Below are 19,194 nucleotides of genomic sequence, written 5' to 3'. Positions count from 1 at the left end.
AATAACTTGACTTTGTTGTCCTTAAGCCATTTTCCCACAACTTTGGAAGTATGCTTGGGGTCATTGTTCCATTTGGAAGACCCATTTGTGACCAAGCTTTAACTTCCTGACTGATGTTCTAGATGTTGCTTCATATATAACACCTATTTTCATTCCACATGATGCCATCTATTTTGTAAAGTGCACCAGTCCCTCCTGCAGCAAAGCACCCCACACACATGATGCTGCCACCCCCGTGCTTCAAGGTTGGGATGGTTTCTTCGGCTTGCAAGCCTCACCCTTTTTCCTCCAAACATAACAATGGTCATTGTGGCCAAACAGTTCTATTTTTGATTCATCAGACCAGAGGACATTTCTCCAAAAACTACAACCATAGAAGCCAGACGGCTTTTTTATGGCGGTTTTGGAGCAGTGGCTTCTTCCTTGCTGAGTGTCCTTTCAGGTTATGTCGATATAGGACTCGTTTTACTGTGGATATGGATACTTTTGTACCTGTTTCCTCCAGCATCTTCACAAGGTCCTTTGCTGTTGTTCTGGGATTGATTTGCACTTTTCGCACCAAAGTACGTTCATCTCTAGGAGACAGAACGCGTCTCCTTCCTGAGCGGTATGACGGCTGCGTTGTCCCATGGTGTTTATACTTGCGTACTATTGCTTGTACAGGTGAACGTGGTACCTTCAGGCGTTTGAAATTGCTCCCAAGGATGAACCAGACTTGTGGAGGTGTACAATTTATTTTCTGAGGTCTGTCTCCCAGGCTGCGTGCCGGTCTTGACAGCCAATCGCATGCAAGGAACAAAACAGCTAGTTTGGCTAGTCTTGTGAGCTAGTCTTGTGAGCTAGCTAGTTAGCTCGGTAGTCTTGTTAGGTAGCAAGCTAGCTTGTTATGGCAGGTAGTCTAGTGGTTAGAGAGTTGGACTAGTAACCGAAAGGTTGCAAGATTAAATCCCGAGCTGACAAGGTAAAAAGCTGTCGTTCTGCCCCTGAACAAGGCAGTTAGCCTAGGAACAGTGGGTTAGGTTGTCATTGAAAATAAGAATTTGTTCTTAACTAACTTGCCTGGTTAAATAAAGGTTAAAAAAAATTGCAATCACCCATGTGGTTATAACCAATGAGGAGATGGCATGTGGGTATCTGCTTCTATACACCAATGGGAGAGGCAGGACTTGCACTGCGTTCAGCGTCACAAATAAAACTGACTTATATTTTAGCGCTTGGCAACGCAGACACTCGTTGGCACGCGCGAGCAGTGTGGGTGCAATGATTGAATAACATGTATGTCTACAATTATTTTGCAAAGCACGCGACACGAGTGGTGTGGTCAGCATGTTAGGTTAAATCTAGATTTGGTCATTCCTGAATTATGAATAATTTAAAAGGTGCAATATGGAAAAATCGCTCTGCCATTTCCTGGTTGCTGAAATTCTAATAGTTAGCCTAATTTCAGTTTGTGAAAACAAGCACTTAAGAGTGTAGAAAATCATTGTAGCATGTAAACCGCTGTGAAATATATTTGCAACAACCAAAAATATTGTACAGTATTTCAGCTGTTTGAAGGTGGTGTTCAAAACCAAAAGGTTAAAGATGCAAAAACGAAACTTAAGAACAGGAAGCATAGAAATAGCAAACATAGAACATATCTACAGCTTTTTAGACTTACTTTCAATAGTTTTTTTTTTTAATTTACCCTTTATTTAACTAGGCAAATCAGTTAAGAACAAATTATTATTTACAATGACGGCCTACCAGAAGGCAAAAGGCCTCATACATTTAAAATATAGGACAAAACACGCATCACAATAAGAGACATAACAACATTACAACACACAGGGGCAGAACCTGTTTTTAATTCTCATTTTCTTTATGGGCGTGTAGTTGTTAACGATACCACTGAAAATATAAAAAAGAAGGTCCAAGCGTCTTCGACAGAAGGGATCAAGCTGATTCTATACCAATTGAGAGAGGCCAGATCATGAAGGAAGGATTGCTCATTCAAGTTTATTAATGAGCATGTCTATGACAAGTCAGGACAGGTCGTTTCACAGAGCAGCCATTACGAACACAGGCTGTAAAATAGTGATCACTAAGGTCATTACAGAAAACACCAGACTGATACCTATCAGGATTATTTGTACGGATAACATCAAGGAGAGTAGCCTTTTCTGGGTGTTTGAAGTCATACCTTGTGGGATTGCTAATAATCTGAGAAAGATTTAGGGAGTCCCATTGCTTTAGGACTTGGTCAGGTGGTTTAAGCACGTCCCAGTTTAGGTCACCTAGCAGGACAAATTCAGACTTAGCGTAAGGGGCCAGGTACAGGCCAGTGCTGATGGTGGCCGATAACACCCAGCAACAGTCAACAAAGAGTTATTTGAAAGTTTAATGCGCAAAACCAGCACATCAAATTGTTTGGGGACAGACTTGGTGGAGACAACCGAGTACTGAAGGTGTTCCTTGGTAAAGATTGCCACTCCACCAACTTTGGAAGATCTGTCTTGCCGAAAAAGGTTATATGAGGATGACAGATCTATAACTCAAATTTCTATGTACATTTGGTCGGGTTGCCCAAAAACTTTCATATTGCAGCTTTAATGTAACAAATCAAACAAAATAATGTTATAGAAGGTAAAGTAAAAATTTGAACTGGTCCGTCAATGCATAGCCTAGGCTATATATTTCTTTATGTTTATCACGCAGCACTAATTTCTAGTCAAAATGACAAATGAGTAATGCCAAATTATCTAAAACAATTGGAGGTGGTTATGGTAGAGAAATGAACATTCAATTCTCTGGCAACAGCTCTGGTGGACATTCCTGCAGTCAGCATGCCAATTTCACACTCCCTCAAAACTTGAGACATCTGTGGCATTGTGTTGTGACAAAACTACACATTTTAGAGTGGTTGTTTATTGTCCCCAGCACAAGGTGCACCTGTGTAATGATCATGCTGTTTAATCGGCTTCTTGATATGCCACACCTGTCAAGCAGATTAATTATCTTGGCAAAGGAAAAATGCTCACTATCAGGGATGTAAACTAATTTGTGCACAACATTTGAGAAATAAGGTTTTTGTGCATATGGAACATTTCTGGGATCTTTTATTTTAGCTCATGAAACACGGAATCAACACTTTACATACCCTACATTACTCATCTCATATGTATACACTGTACTCTATACCATCTACTGCATCTTGCCTATGCCGTTCTGTACCATCACTCATTCATATATCTTTAAGTACATATTCTTTATCCCTTTACACTTGTGTGTATAAGGTAGTAGTTGTGGAATTGTTAGGTTAGATTACTTGTTGGTTATTACTGCATTGTCGGAACTAGAAGCACAAGCATTTCGCTACACTCGCATTAACATCTGCTAACCATGTGTATGTGACAAATAAAATTTGATTTGATTTTGATTTACATGTTGTGTTTATATTTTTGTTCAGTATAGTTTACATGTTGGCAACAATCCTTTGATTCTACGCAAACCCCGCCTGTTCTGCTCTAAGGTTGCAAACGCATCAGTTTTGTTGCTAAACAACCCACCCACCAATACACATTCAGTTGGCAAAAAAACATACATGTTTTAGGCAAGTAGCCTAGAAAAGAGAAGGAAGGAAAGTGCTGCTCGGTTACACAATAGGTCTTTGTAAATAGAAGGTCATCTTTGGTAAAAGGGTATAATTGGATTTTAAAAAGCAAGAAGGATCAAGACACTTCATATTTGTATGACATTTTCAATGTAACAAATGTTTTTTTTTAAATGACACGTTTGGCAGCATGGCCTTCTTCGGGAAGTACAAAGATACAGTGATGTCTTTTGAACAAATTATGTTCCAATCAACCCTGATTTTATGTATTTATTAGCCACCAGATCCGACCCTCTTGCTTACAGCTGCAATAGGGTCCGACAGCATTCCTCTGTATATTAAGACACCGCAAAGCCGGCGCGAGGTATGACTCGGGAAAATTTACCTCAATCCAGGGATGAGAAATGTCTTGTGCTCCGAATTGTCCCATTATACCAACTGTTAGACCAAAAAGAATGAACAACTGCTTGTTTAAGTAAACTACTGTTTTTGTCCTCATGCTAACTAGCAGTAGCAACAGCAACCATTATGGAATGGCACATCTTGTTGAACAACAAGAGCCAGGGTTGCCATGTCTGCGGTTTTCCTGAAAATTGGGCTACTTGTCGCGGGTGAAAATGTATTGGTCGCAGATTTTTGGGCTACTTCTAAATTGCATGGCAATTTAAAAAAATATATATATTTCACTGTGACCTGCTGCTGCAGACTATCAGGCAGTCTGTTTCTGAGTGAGTGAGTGAGTGAGTGAGTGAATGAGTGAGTGAGTGAGTGAGTGAGTGAGTGAGTGAGTGAGTGAGTGAGTGAGTGAGTGAGTGAGTGAGTGAGTGAGTGAGTGNGTGAGTGAGTGAGTGAGTGAGTGAGTGAGTGAGTGAGTGAGTGAGTGAGTGAGTGAGTGAGTGAGTGAGTGAGTGGGGAGGGCCTGAGGGGTGTGTATGTATTGAGACTGAGCGCTGCAGCAGACAGCTGAGTCAAGTGAGTGAGAGGAGATAGAAGAGCACATGCGCACATCCTGAAACGTTTTACCAGTTGTAGGTAGGCTATTTAGATTGTCATTACGGTGACACCTATTTCCAACCCTTTTTCCATAAAACATATTAACGCACTATAACTGATTGCGCATCAATAAATAACAGTGACAAAGCACAGGAAATGCCTTTAGACGCTCTAGAGCGCATTAGATCAATTTGCTTGGAGGTGGTTTAAACTGCATTCTAATGTTGACTTTGCTAATGGAAAACCATATTAAGCAAAGGGTTTCATGCATGCTCAGTTCTTGGGTTTCGAGCACTGCGCGAGTGGAAATTTGAAATGGCAGTTATGGAAGTCCCTTGCGTGCTTCTGTTATGGGGAAAAGTCCACAACGAAACTGACATAAAATGTGGATAATGATACATTTGCATCTGTTGGCTATCAATTTCTATGCAGGCTACTGTAGCCTACCATTTTATAAAATAAATATACTGAAATGACAATATCACTGGAGCCATTGCAAATCAATTTGTGCCACTTGTGTTGCCTACCTGGAGTTGGCAAACACATTTAATAAATTGCCTATAACTTCAGTTTGTTGCTGTTATAGCCTTGTGTTATTATGCAATTGTTAATGGGCAGTTTAGTTACTGAAATTGGAAGTTATCAATTGTGATCATGGTCACAGTTCTATCACAATTGCCGTTCAGCTGTTTTTAGAATGCATTAGATTGAAGGTAACAGCCAGTCAGATCAGTTAATATCCATATTATGAATATTTTATTAAGTGATTGAAATTACGAACACATCTTCAGTAGCCTATTCCAGCAGGCTATTGGGCAATGGAAGCACTTCTTACCACTAAATCTCCTCGCTATTCATGTTGAATGAATTAGTCTGTCAATTTGAACTAAGCAAGCTGTTAAATCATGAATCTTATATCTTGCCTAGGCTACTGTGTAGGCTATTTGAAATGAGAATTAAGCCTATCGGGGGCTATAGGCTACCTGCATCTAGCTAACCAAACCATAGCAAAATTGAATTACAATCATAAACCCAGGTTTTAGTCAGTAGGCCTAGCCTATGCCTAATGAAAAGACAAGTCAATCTCCCAAATAGGCCATTTATAATGGATTGTAGTCTTAATTAACATCTGGCACATAATAACGACACAACTGCCAGAAAATAGCCTAAAATTTGTTTTTTTTAAGTTTAAAAAGGGTGAATTATCTTTTCTCTCTAAATAATTTTATTAGTCACATTAGCTCCAAATATTAATTATTTKGATGGAAAACCTTATTTTGCTTATATGGTCTTTAGAAGTTAAGTCGAGATTCCTTCTCAATTCGCTCAATAGCGCTATGGAGAAAGTGTTTATTGGCTAAATATGGCAACTCCCCTCTTGCTGCAGTAAAAAAACATTTAGGCTAGTTTTCAAGCCTTGTGGTTGGGTTTTGAGTAGTCATTGGGCTACACATTTTTGCTAGACCTGGCAACCCTGACAGGCTATTCGGGCTAACACTGCCATTTCAAAATGGCTGCTGTGCCTTCTGCTACCTAGCATTATGACAAAAAGGACAGGTTTCAGGACAAAACAGAAGTTGTTCAATCTTCGAAGTGTTCGAAGTGTAACAGTTGGGATAATGGGATAACGGGACAATTCGGAGTACAACACATTTCTTATCTCTGGAATGAAGCTCATTTTCTGAGCCTTATCTTACACCAGCTCTGTGGTGTTTTAATAGGCTATAAACAGTAATGCTGTCTAACCCTAGTGCAGCTGTAAACAAGCAGGTCAGATCTGCTGGCTAATATTCGATATATTAGGCAAGCTTTAACATTACATAAAACATCTTACCGTGCACAAGTCGTTTCATCTCATTATACCTTGACCAAAGGTACATCTTGGAGTCAATCTTGGGTGCCGTAGTGAATGCCCTTTCAGAAAACGTCGGCGACACCTCCTTGAATTTCTTGCCCGCGACTTGTCTGTGATTTGCGGGTGATGGAGAAGTTGGGATGGCTGGGGACCCTGTAGCCTGGATACCTGAATTTGATCCACAACTTTGACCATTTTCGCAGCATTTTCCTATCTGGTTGGTCGGACCTCTAGATGCCACGTTACCATAAGACGCAACAGATGTTTTTAAAACCCTGCAAAGCGAAGCTGCCTTACTTTTCTGCAATAACGCATGGCTAAACTTTCTTATTTTTTGACAGGACATTACTACCTGGCATTTATCAGAGTATCTCCAGAACGTTATCTAATTCAAACCTAAATGTAGGCTACAGTTGATACAGTAGCAACTGAGTCAGATGCACAAGGAAGACAGTATATCATCAACAAAGACTAGGCTATCTATATACTGAGACGAGTCTCAATGTTCTAACAAAGAGAACAAATATCCGCAAAGGAGGCGGGAACAGGCGGGAATATTCTAGCCAATGAGAGGGCAGATTCGCATGTAAACAACTTCACCAACGTAGCCAGGGACACATTCATTTGAAAAACGTTCTTGGTTTTTCAGATAGAAATTACATCAAGATAGCCTACATTATTCCTTATGTCAGATAGAAATATTCTATATTGAACAAACATGCCTATCTGAACTTTCCAAAATGTTGCTTCCTGCTGAACATGCCCCAGGCATAAAATAAACCCTGAAACTAGATTCCCCACATTCTGTTAGGGGGATGTTCTCTTCTGCACTGTTCAACCAATCCAGTAAATGTGAAGGAGGAGTTAAAATAGAGTGTTGCCACAGAGTTTCTAAACCCAGAGGCACAGCATTGTGAGACATCAATAATCACTTGCGAAACAGACCAAGCAGACCAGGCAGGGATTTGAGAAGTCAATGAGAGAAGTGAACAAGTAAATCAAATCAAATTGTATTTGTCAAATGCGCCGAATACAACAGGTGTAGACCTTACCGTGAACTGCTTACTTACAAGCCCTTAAACAACAATGCAGTTTTAAGAAAATAAGAGTTAAGAAATGATTTACTAAAGTAAAAAAAAGAACACAACAAAATAACAATAACGAGGCTATATACAGGGAGTACCAGTACCGAGTCAATGTGCGGGGTACAGGTTAGTCAAGGTAATTGAGGTAATATGTACATGTAGGTAGGGGTAAAGTGACCATGCATAGATAATAAACAGTGAGTAGCGGGGGGTGGTCACACAATGCAAATAGTCCAGGTAGCAATTTGATTAATTGTTCAGCAGTCTTGGGGGTAGAAGCTGTTAAGGAGCCTTTTGGACCCAGACTTGGCGCTCCGGTAGCGCTTGCCATGCGGTAGCAGAGAGAACAGTCTATGACTAGGGTGGCTGGAGTTATTTTGGGCCTTCCTCTGACACTGCCTAGTATAGTCGGTGTCAGAGGTCCTGGATGGCAGGAAGCTTGGTCCAGTGATGTACTGGGCCGTACGTACTACCCTCTGTAGCATCTTATGGTCGGATGAAGAGCAGTTGCCATACCAGGCAGTGATGCAACCGGTCAGGAGGCTCTCGATGGTGCAGCTGTAGAGGTTTTTGAGGATCTGGCGACCCATGCCAAATCTTTTCAGTCTCCTGAGGGGAATAGGTATTGTCGTGCCCTCTTCACGACTGTCTTGGTGTGTTTGGACCATGATAGTTTGTTGGTGATGTGGACACCAAGGAACTTGAAGCTCTCGACCCGCTCCACTACAGCCCCATCGATGTGAATGGGGCATGTTCGGCCCTCCTTTTCCTCAAGTTCCCGATCAGCTTGTTTGTCTTGCTCACATTGAGGGAGAGGTTGTTGTCCTGGCACCACACTGCCAGGTCTCTGACCTCCTCCCTATAGGCTGCCTCATCATTGTCGGTGATCAGGCCTACCAACAACTTTATATCGAAGGAGGGCCTTTGATTTGACGGTAACTAACTAGCCATTTCACATCCGTTACATGTACATGAGCAGTTCGGAATGAGACGACCATTAGACCCAATGATGTGTTTCTGCGCACGAGCTTAGCTAGCCAACGTCGCCATGACATCGCCTACAAGTGGGACTGCCGTAGCCTCAAAACAGTCTGAATTAATCTAAAATAACTCAAGAAATCTGTCATTAATTTAGAAGTTTTTGCTATGGAGATCTTAGGGCATCAGACTAGGGTGTTTGGTGCAGTATTTCTCAAGTGAAAGAATGTGAATGAGGACAGACACTTCATCAAAGAATCCCTACTGTTGACCAATCGCTAACGAGGGGGCATAGACTTCGGCTACCGACTTCGGCATATCGACTTCGGCTACCGACTTCGGCTTGCTTGTGCCGAAGTCACAATGTCATCATAATATATGCACAAACTGTTCCGAAATGTTTCGTCTGGGAAGCACGTGGACTCCTTTAGTCCTTCCAGATCATTCACACCTTGCCCAGTGGGGAATCAACAAGCAATTGTCTGGACTTCACATAGCCTTGGGAGTTGCAGGTTTGGTGCAGTTTTTACAAGTCTGTGGAGCATTTTCACAACTCGACTATAATAAATATCGCTTTGATGTCATACAAGCAAGCCAAAGACCCGTGAGTCCAAATGTGCACTTCACATTTCCATATCAAACCTCATGTCATTTACAGTGTCAATATTTTCTATCATTGTTTGATGCACATTTACAAGATGACATGGCGCCATACCTTGAGTTGTTCTGAGCCTATGTTTGTCTATTGTGAAGACAATTTACCACAGAACACACACCTGAATGCAGTCCTTTCTATCCACACCAAAATGACAATCTGTTTCTCTGAATTTCCACTTTAAGATCATATTTTATAACCTTTGAGTCAAAGTGCATTGAAAGGACTTAGGAACTGAAGAGGTGTGTAGCCACTTGGACACACCAGTTAGTCCTCTCACTCAAAACCGTGTCATTTTTTGTTTTATGTTGCACCGACCCAAGTTTTCCAGGAATATTGCTATCATATTACTGATGGTATTTTCAGACCTTGTTATCAACAAATTTGGCAAAAAGTACAGTACATGTAAAATGCATGTAAAATCAACAGTGTAATGTTTGGATTCAGTCTTGTGTCTGGTGAACTGTTGTGTCCTTAACTTTGGCCTAATAATTTTCCCATAATCTCCAAACGGTTCTCTTTCAATTGCTACCATGCATATGCTTTTCATATTTATTCAGTAAGAAGCATTTCAATTTAGCCCTATCCATATAGGCCAATTCCCACGAGTGTAAAGGGATAAGGACTATTCACATGTGGAAAATGTATGCAATACAACACATCACCATATGGGGTGGCAGGTAGCCTAATGGTTAGAGCGTTGGGCCAGTAACCGAAAGGTTGCTGGATTGAATCCCTGAGCTACCTACCTAAAAATCTGTTGTTCTGAGCTAGGCAGTTAACCCATTGTTCCCCGGGCGCCGAAGACATGGATGTCGATTAAGGCAGCGCCCCGCACCTTTCTGATTCAGAGGGGTTGCGTTAAATGTGAAAGACACATTTCAGTTGAAGGCATTCAGTTGTACAACTGACTAGGTATCCCCCTTCTCCATAGTATCTAAGGCTGCATATACTGACACAGTATAATATTATATGAGAATTATAAGTACATGTAATGAGTTTACATGTTTTTTATACAAGTCTCTGGTGAATATTGAGAATTGGTTCATATATCTGTCTCCCAATTTAATCTGTTAATCTGATGGTTAAAAAGCACTTGTGAGTTGTAGACATGTTTTGCATTTTATCCAGAGCGACTTACAGTACATACATTTTTTTATACTTTCTCGAACTGGTCCACCATGGGAATCAATCTCACAACTCTAGCATTGCAAGTACCATGCTCTACTAACTGAGCCACACTGGACCCAAATGTATTGAAGTGTTATCTGAATTGTTGGTGCCCACCCCCCCCCCCCATGGGACGGTTGAGCTAACGTGCGCTAATGTGATTAGTATAACATAGTAAGTAACAAGAACATTTCCCAGGACATATACATGTCATATATGGGCAAAAAGCTTACATTCTTGTTAATCTAACTGTACTGTCCAATTTACAGTAGCTGTCAACTGTGGGACCTTATATAGACAGGTGTGTGCCTTTCCAAATCATGTCCAATTAATTGAATTTACCACAGGTGGACACCAATCAAATTGTAGAAACATCTCAAGATTGAGCAATAGAAACAAGACGCACCTGAGGACAATTTCGAGTCTCATAGCAAAGGGTTTGAGTACTTATGTAAATAAGGTATTTCTCTTTTTTCGTTTTTTATAAATGTGCAAACATTTCTAAAAACCTGTTTCACTTTGTAATTATGGGAAACAAAATGTGGAAAGAGTCAAGGGGTCTGAATACTTTCCGAATGCACTGTATATATTATTATATATGTTTTATACAAAACAACCATCACAAGAAATGGGGTTGTTCATAAAAAATGTGTCAAGTAAGCCAGCATCAACTAATTCCTTCTTGCAGAAGGTATTGACAAAATGGCGCCGGAAGAAATGGCAGCAGTTTTACGGGTGCCCAACCAATTGTGCTATTTGGTGTTTTTTTTTTGCGTTATTTGTAACTTATTTTGTACATACTGTTTCTGCAACCATATCTTACGGCAAAAAAGAGCTTCTGGATATCAGGACAGCGATCACTCACCTTGGATTAGACAAAGATTTTTTCTTCAACAAGCAAGACGCACAGGACATTCTCCAAACACCCGACAGGGCCAACATTCCCGTTATTTGCAAGAAGAAGCGACACAGGTACAGAGGACAAAGAGCCAGATGCCTGGTCAGGACCCGGAAAAGGCGAGTGGGAAAGCTGCCGTTACCATCAATACTACTCGCCAACGTGCAATCATTGGACAATAAACTAGACGAGGTACGATCACGAATATCCTACCAACGGGACATCAAAAACTGTAATATCCTATGTTTCACGGGAATCGTGGCTGAATGACGACATGGATATTCAGCTAGCGGGATATACGCTAAACCTGCAAGATAGAACAGCACACCCGGTAAGACGAGGGGGGGGGGGGGGGGCGGTCTGTGCATATTTGTAAACAACAGCTGGTGCTCGAAATCTAAGGAATCTCTAGATTTTGCTCGCCTGAAGTAGAGTATATTGTGATAAATTGCAGGCCACACTACTGCCTAGAGAGTTTTCAGCTATACTTTTCATGGCTGTTTATTTACCACCACAGACAGATGCGAGCACTAAGACGGCACTCAGTCAGCTGTATAAGGAAATAAGCAAACAGGAAACCACTCACCCAGAGGCGGCAGTCCTAGTGGCCGGAGACTTTAATGCAGGGAAACTTAAATCAATTCTACCAAATTTCCATCAACATGTTAAATGTGCAACCAGAGGTAAAAAAATTCTAGATCACCTGTACTCCACAAACAGAGACGCATACAAATCTCTCCATCGCACTCCATTTGGTATATCCGACCACAACGCAATCCTCCTGATTCCTGCTTACAGGCAAATATTAAAGCAGGAAGCACCAGTGACTCGGTCTATAAAAAAAGTGGTCAGATGAAGCAGATGCTTAACTACAGGACTGTTTGTATCACAGACTGGAACATGTTCCGGGATTCTTCCGATGGCATTGAGGAGTACACCACATCAGTCACTGGCTTTATCAATAAGTGCATCGAGGACGTCGTCCCCACAATGACTGTATGTACATACCACAACCAGAAGCTATGGATTACAGGCAACATTCGCACTGAGCTAAAGGGTAGAGCTGCCGCTTTCAAGGTGCGGGACTCTAACCCGGAAGCTTACAAGAAATCCTGCTATGCCCTGCGAAGAACCATCAAACAGGCAAAGCGTTAATACAGGGCTAAGATTGAATCATACTACACCGGCTCCGACACACGTCTTATGTGGCCGGGCTTGCAAACTATTACAGACTACAAAGGGAAGCACAGCCGCGAGTTGCCCAGTGACACGAGCCTACCAGACAAGCTAAATCACTTCTATGCTTGCTTCGAGGCAAGCAACACTGAGGCATGCATGAGAATATTAGCTGTTTCATGACGACTGTGTGATCACGCTTTCCGTAGCCGACGTGAGTAAGACCTTTAAACAGGTCAACATACACAAGGCTGCGAGGCCAAACAGATTACCAGGACATGTGCTCCGGGCATGTGCTGGCCAACTGGCAGGTGTCTTTACTGACATTTTCAACATGTTCCTGATTGAGTCTGTAATACTAACATGTTTCAAGCAGACCACCATAGTCCCAGTGCCCAAGAACACAAAGGCAACCTGCCTAAATGACTACAGACCTGTAGCACTCACGCCCGTAGCCATGAAATGCTTTGAAAGATTGGTAATGACTCACATCAACACCATTATCCCAGAAACCCTAGACCCACTCCAATTTGCATACCGCCCAAACAGATCCACAGATGATGCAATCTCTATTGCACTCCACACTTCCCTTTCCCACCTGGACAAAAGGAACACTTATGTGAGAATGCTATTCATTGACAACAGCTCAGCGTTCAACACCATAGTACCCTTAAAGCTCATCACTAAGCTAAGGATCCTGGGACTAAACACCTCCCTCTGCAACTGGATTCTGGACTTCCAGATGGGCCGCCCCCAGGTGGTGAGGGTAGGTAGCAACACATCTGCCACGCTGATCCTCAACACTGGAGCTCCCCAGGGGTGCGTGCTCAGTTCCCTCCTGTACTCCTTGTTCACCCACGACTGCATGGCCAGGCACGACTCCAACACCATCATTAAGTTTGCAGACGACACAACAGTGGTAGGCCTGATCACCGACAACGACGAGACAGCCTATAGGGAGGAGGTCAGAGATCTGGCCGGGTGGTGCCAGAATAACAACCTATCCCTCAACTTAACCAAGGAGATGGTTGTGGACTACAGGAAAAGGAGGACCGAGTACATCCCCATTCTCATCGACAGGGCTGTAGTGGAGCAGGTTGAGAGCTTCAAGTTCCTTGGTGTCCACATCAACAACAAACTAGAATGGTCCAAACACACCAAGACAGTCGTGAAGAGGGCACGACAAAGCCTATTCCCCCTCAGGAAACTAAAAAGATTTTGTATGGGTCCTGAGATCCTCAAAAGGTTATACAGCTGCAACATCGAGAGCCTCCTGACCGGTTGCATCACTGCCTGGTATGGCAACTGCTCTTCATCCGACCATAAGACGCTACAGAGGGTAATACGTACGGCCCAGTATATCACTGGACCAAGCTTCCTGCCATCCAGGACCTCTACACGAGGCGGTGTCAGAGGAAGGCCCTAAAAATTGTCAAAGACCCCAGCCACCCCAGTCATAGACTGTTCTCTCTACTACCGCATGGCAAGCGGTACCGGAGTGCCAAGTCTAGGACAAAAAGGCTTCTCAACAGTTTTTACCCCCAAGCCATAAGACTCCTGAACAGGTAATCAAATGGCTACCCGGACTATTTGCATTGTGTGCCTCCCCCCCCAAGGCCCCAACCCCTCTTTTTATGCTGCTGCTACTCTCTGTTTATCATATGTGCATGCATAGTCACTTTAACTATACATTCATGTACATACTACCTCAATTGGGCCGACCAACCAGTGCTCCTGCACATTGGCTAACCGGGCTATCTGCATTGTGTCCCACCCACCACCTGCCAACCCCTCTTTTACGCTACTGCTACTCTCTGTTCATCATATATGCATAGTCACTTGAACCATATCTACATGTACATATTACCTCAATCAGCCTGAGTAACCGGTGTCTGTATGTAGCCTCGCTACTTTTATAGCCTCGCTACTGTATATAGCCTGTCTTTTTACTGTTGTTTTATTTCTTTACCTACCTATTGTTCACCTAATTCCTTTTTTGCAGTATTGGTTAGAGCATGTAAGTAAGTATTTCACTGTTCACCCGTTGTATTCGGCGCACGTGACAAATAAACTTTGATTTGATTTATTGTCTCTCATGTGAAATGCTCCATTCATGTCAGGCCCTTACTTTAAAAAATAATCATGTTTGGTGGTGTTTAAATCACCCCAATTCTCTGGTTATAAATACATTAACCATGATTGGGATCATTTTAAATCCACATCTCTACAATTAATAACATATTTTGGAATAGGAGAAAGTAAATCTTACCAACACACCCAACCTCAGTTCATCACAGACATTTAGGCACCATGACCTGACAACCAACCTATTGTGTTTCTGATGTTACAAACATTAAGTCCGACCATTTGGTCTTGTCAAAGAGCAGGACAGCCCTTTCAAATGGATACATCCTCTCAGCCTTGATTGCCGAAACTCAGCAAAGACCCCCCCGCCCTCCGTACAGATCAAAGTAGCCAGATCATGGCGACCCCAGAGTTATATAATTGTATTACCTAATTGTATTACCTCCTGCTATGTCCTTCTTATAAATCACAAGGCGTGAAATACCGTTTGACAGAACAAATCCCACGTCAACTACTTTGGCAATGTGTTTAGGTTGACTTTTTAAGTCTTCTTCCACTTCAGTAAAACTTCAACAAATCAAATCAAATACTATTTGTCACATGTGCCGAATACAACAAGTGTAGACCTTACAGTGAAATGCTTACTTAAATAACAAATGTGTGTAGAAATAGGCTGGATGTTAAGGTCCAACCAAGCCCCCACCAAAATGTGCCCTGAAGCGCCAGAAAACATCTTCTCACTGTCCTCACTTTCACAAGGTAAGCCAACTCCTTATTCTTGATCATTGTATTTGAGAAAGATATTCTAATTGTAAAAACAATTGGCATGATGTCAAATATTTTATTGCAGAGAACCATCTTGGTCTCTCACATGGCTTAACTCTGGAGCATGAGGGCTCGACATGTAAAGTGTTGGTCCCATGTTTCATGAGCTGAAATAAAAGATCCCAGAAATGTTCCATACTCACAAAATCCTTATTTCTCAAAAATGTTGTGGACAAATGTTTTTACATCCCTGATAGTGAGCATTTCTCCTTTGCTAAGATTTTTTTATTTAACTAGGCAAGTCAGTTAAGAACAAATTCTTATTTACAAAGACAGCCTACACCAGCCAAACCCAGACAACACTGGGCCAATTGTGCGCCGCCCTATGGGACTCCCAATCACAGCTGGTTGTGATACAGCCTGGATTTGAACCATGGTGTCTGTAGTGACACCTCTAGCACTGACACACAGTGCCTTAGACTGCTTCGCCACTTGGGATAATCCATCCACCTGACATGTGAGGCATATCAAGAAGCTGATTAAACAGCATGATCATTACACAGGTGCACCTTGTGCTGGGGGACAATAAAAGGCCACTCGAAAATGTGCAGTTGTCACAACACAATGTCATAGATGTCTCAAGTTTTGAAGGAGCATGCAATTGGCATTCTGACTACAGGAATGTCCACCAGAGCTGTTGCCAGAGAATGTAATGTTCAATTCTCTGCCATAAGCCTCATCCAACATTGTTCTAGAGCAGTGGTTCCCAAACCTTTTATAGTGCCGTACCCCTTCAAACATTCAACCTCCAGCTGCATACCCTCTCTAGCACCAGGGTCACACTATACAATACACACTATACACTGCACACTATACAATACATTTATTAAACATAAGAATGAGTGTAAGTTTTTGTGTGAGTTTCACAACCCGACTCGTGGGAAGTGACAAAGAGCTCTTATAGGACCAGGGCACAAATAATAATATAATAATAATCAATAATTTTGCTCTTTATTTAGCTATCTTACATATAAAACCTTATTTGTTCATCAAATGAATTACTCACCACAGGTTAATGAGAAGGGTGTGCTTGAAAGGATGCACATAAATCATTTCCCACTCTGAGCGCAGCCCAATCCAGAAATCTGGCAGTGGCTTCTGATTAAATAAAACTTTCACAGAACCGCTTGTTGCAATTTCGAGGAGGCTCTCTTGTTCAGATATCGGTAAGTGGACTGGAGGAAGGGCATGAAAGGGATAACGAATCCAGTTGTTTGTGTCGTCCATTTCGGGAAAGTACCTGCGGAATTGCGCACCCAGCTCACTCAGGTGCTTCGCTATATAATATTTGACATTGTCCGTAAGCTTGAGTTTATTTGCACACAAAAAATCATACAATGATGGAAAGACCTGTGTGTTGTCCTTGTTAATGCAGACACAGAAGAGCTCCAACTTCTTAATCATAGCCTCAATTTTGTTCCGCACATTGAATATAGTTGCGGAGAGTCCCTGTAATCCTAGACTCAGGTCATTCAGGCGAGAAAAAACATCACCCAGATAGGCGATCAGGCAAGTGAAAATGATGGTCAATAAAGAAAACTCAATTTTAAAAAACGTGTCATACTTTGCCCCTTGATGACCAGCGCACTTCTGTATGTTGTAAAAGTGTTACATGGTCGCTGCCCATATCATTGCATAATGCAGAAAATACACAATAGTTCAGGGGCCTTACATTTTACAAAGTTAACCATTTTCACTGTAGTATCCAAAATGTATTTCAAACTGTCGGTCATTCCCGTGGCAGCAAGAGCCTCTCGGTGGATGCTGCAGTGTACCCAAGTGGCATCGGGAGCAACTGCTTGCACGCGCATAACCACTCAACTATGTCTCCCTGTCATGGCTTTTGCGCCATCACTACAGATACCAACACATCTTGACCACCAAAGTCCATTTGATGTCACAAAACTGTCCAGCACTTTAAAAAATATCCTCTCCTGTTGTCCTGGTTTCCAGAAGAGGTCTTCCTTAATTGACCCCCATAAACGTAACGAACATATACCAGGAGCCGTGCCAGGCCCACGACGTCTGTTGACTCATCCAGCTGTAACTCATAGAATTCACTGGCTTGTATGCAAAGCAGTAATTGTTTCTAAACATCTCCTGCCATATCACTAATGCTTTGTGAAACAGTGTTGTTTGACGAAGGCATTGTCTGTATAGTATTTTTGGCCTTTTTCCCCAGCATTGTCCCAGCCACATCTGCGGCTGCAAGAAGAATTAAGTCCTCCACACTAGTATGGGGCTTGCCTGTCCTAGCCACTCGGTAGCTCACCACATAAGACGCTTCTAGCCCCTTATTAATGGTTTCTGTTGCTTTTATACATGTCTTACTACTCGAAAGTCATCTTAATTCTCGCTCAAAAAACTCCTGTGGCTTATTTTTCAAATTGTCATGTCCTTTCTAAATGTCTGCCCAAGAGTGAATGTTTCCCGCAAGAGAGTAACGCTTAATGTGATTGGATGTTAATAATTTGACTAGGCTACCTGTATTTGACATTGTGTTGTTATTTTGCTGAACACTAGATGGTTTAATTGTATTTTTGGCAGTGAAACGAGGCTACTCAGGCAATAAAAAAACATCACCCAAATACAGTGGGGCAAAAAACTATTTAGTCAGCCACCAATGTGCAAGTTCTCCCACTTAAAAATATGAGAGAGGCCTGTAATTTTCATCATAGGTACACTTCAACTATGACAGAAAAAATTCGAAAAAAAAATCCAGAAAATCACATTGTAGGATTTTTAATGAATTTATTTGCAAATTATGGTGGAAATAAGTATTTGGTCACCTTCAAACAAGCAAGATTTCTGGCTCTCACAGACCTGTAACTTCTTCTTTAAGAGGCTCCTCTGTCCTCCACTCGTTACCTGTATTAATGGCACCTGTTTGAACTTGTTATCAGTATAAAAGACACCTGTCCACAACCTCAAACAGTCACATTCCAAACTCCACTATGGCCAAGACCAAAGAGCTGTCGAAGGACACCAGAAACAAAATTGTAGACCTGCACCAGGTTGGGAAGATTGAATCTGCAATAGGTAAGCAGCTTGGTTTGAAGAAATCAACTGTGGGAGCGTCTATCCAGGGGGCATAAACGTACATTTTCGACTGAATTAGGCATTAATTTCAACTGGTTAAGGTAAGGGTTAAGGTTTGGGATAGGGTTAAAACATAAAAAAATCAAATCAAATCAAATTTTATTTGTCACATACACATGGTTAGCAGATGTTAATGCGAGTGTAGCGAAATGCTTGTGCTTCTAGTTCCGACAATGCAGTAATAACCAACAAGTAATCTAACCTAACAATTCCACAACTACTACCTTATACACACAAGTGTAAAGGGATAAAGAATATGTACATAAAAGATATATGAATGAGTGATGGTACAGAACGGCATAGGCAAGATGCAGTAGATGGTATAGAGTACAGTATATACATATACATATGAGATGAGTAATGTAGGGTATGTAAACATTATATTAAGTGGCAATGTTTAAAGTGGCTAGTGGTACATTTTTACATAATTTCCATCAATTCCCATTATTAAAGTGGCTGGAGTTGAGTCAGTATGTGCAGCGGCCACTAAATGTTAGTGGTGGCTGTTTAACAGTCTGATGGCCTTGAGATAGAAGCTTTTTTCAGTCTCTCGGTCCCTGCTTTGATGCACCTGTACTGACCTCGCCTTCTGGATGATAGCGGGGGTGAACAGGCAGTGGCTTGGGTGGTTGTTGTCCTTGATGATCTTGATGGTCTTCCTGTGACATCGGGTGGTGTAGGTGTCCTGGAGGGCAGGTAGTTTGCCCCCGGTGATGCGTTGTGCAGACCTCACTACCCTCTGGAGAGCCTTACGGTTGTGGGCGGAGCAGTTGCCGTACCAGG

At 42.0% G+C, this 19,194-nt stretch overlaps 1 protein-coding gene across 2 annotated transcripts in view; it reads right to left on the bottom strand.

The window, feature by feature from the left end:
• The window catches only part of LOC111976654 (5'-nucleotidase domain-containing protein 2-like), a 38,145-nt gene extending 31,180 nt beyond the window's left edge, over nucleotides 1–6,965 (bottom strand). For both annotated transcript variants that reach the window (XR_011481306.1, XM_024005657.2), the window contains exon 1: nucleotides 6,420–6,965. Coding sequence is in view for 1 of the 2 variants with exons in the window: in XM_024005657.2 (XP_023861425.1) it covers nucleotides 6,420–6,786 (367 nt within the window). In the remaining variant the exon portion in view is untranslated. The remainder of the gene's footprint in view (nucleotides 1–6,419) is intronic.
• Nucleotides 6,966–19,194: the final 12,229 nt, after the last annotated feature.

The sequence above is a fragment of the Salvelinus sp. IW2-2015 genome, linkage group LG17, assembly GCF_002910315.2.
Source record: "Salvelinus sp. IW2-2015 linkage group LG17, ASM291031v2, whole genome shotgun sequence".
In the NCBI taxonomy this organism is placed as follows: Eukaryota; Metazoa; Chordata; class Actinopteri; order Salmoniformes; family Salmonidae; genus Salvelinus; species Salvelinus sp. IW2-2015.
This window is presented reverse-complemented; position numbering and strand designations above follow the sequence as displayed.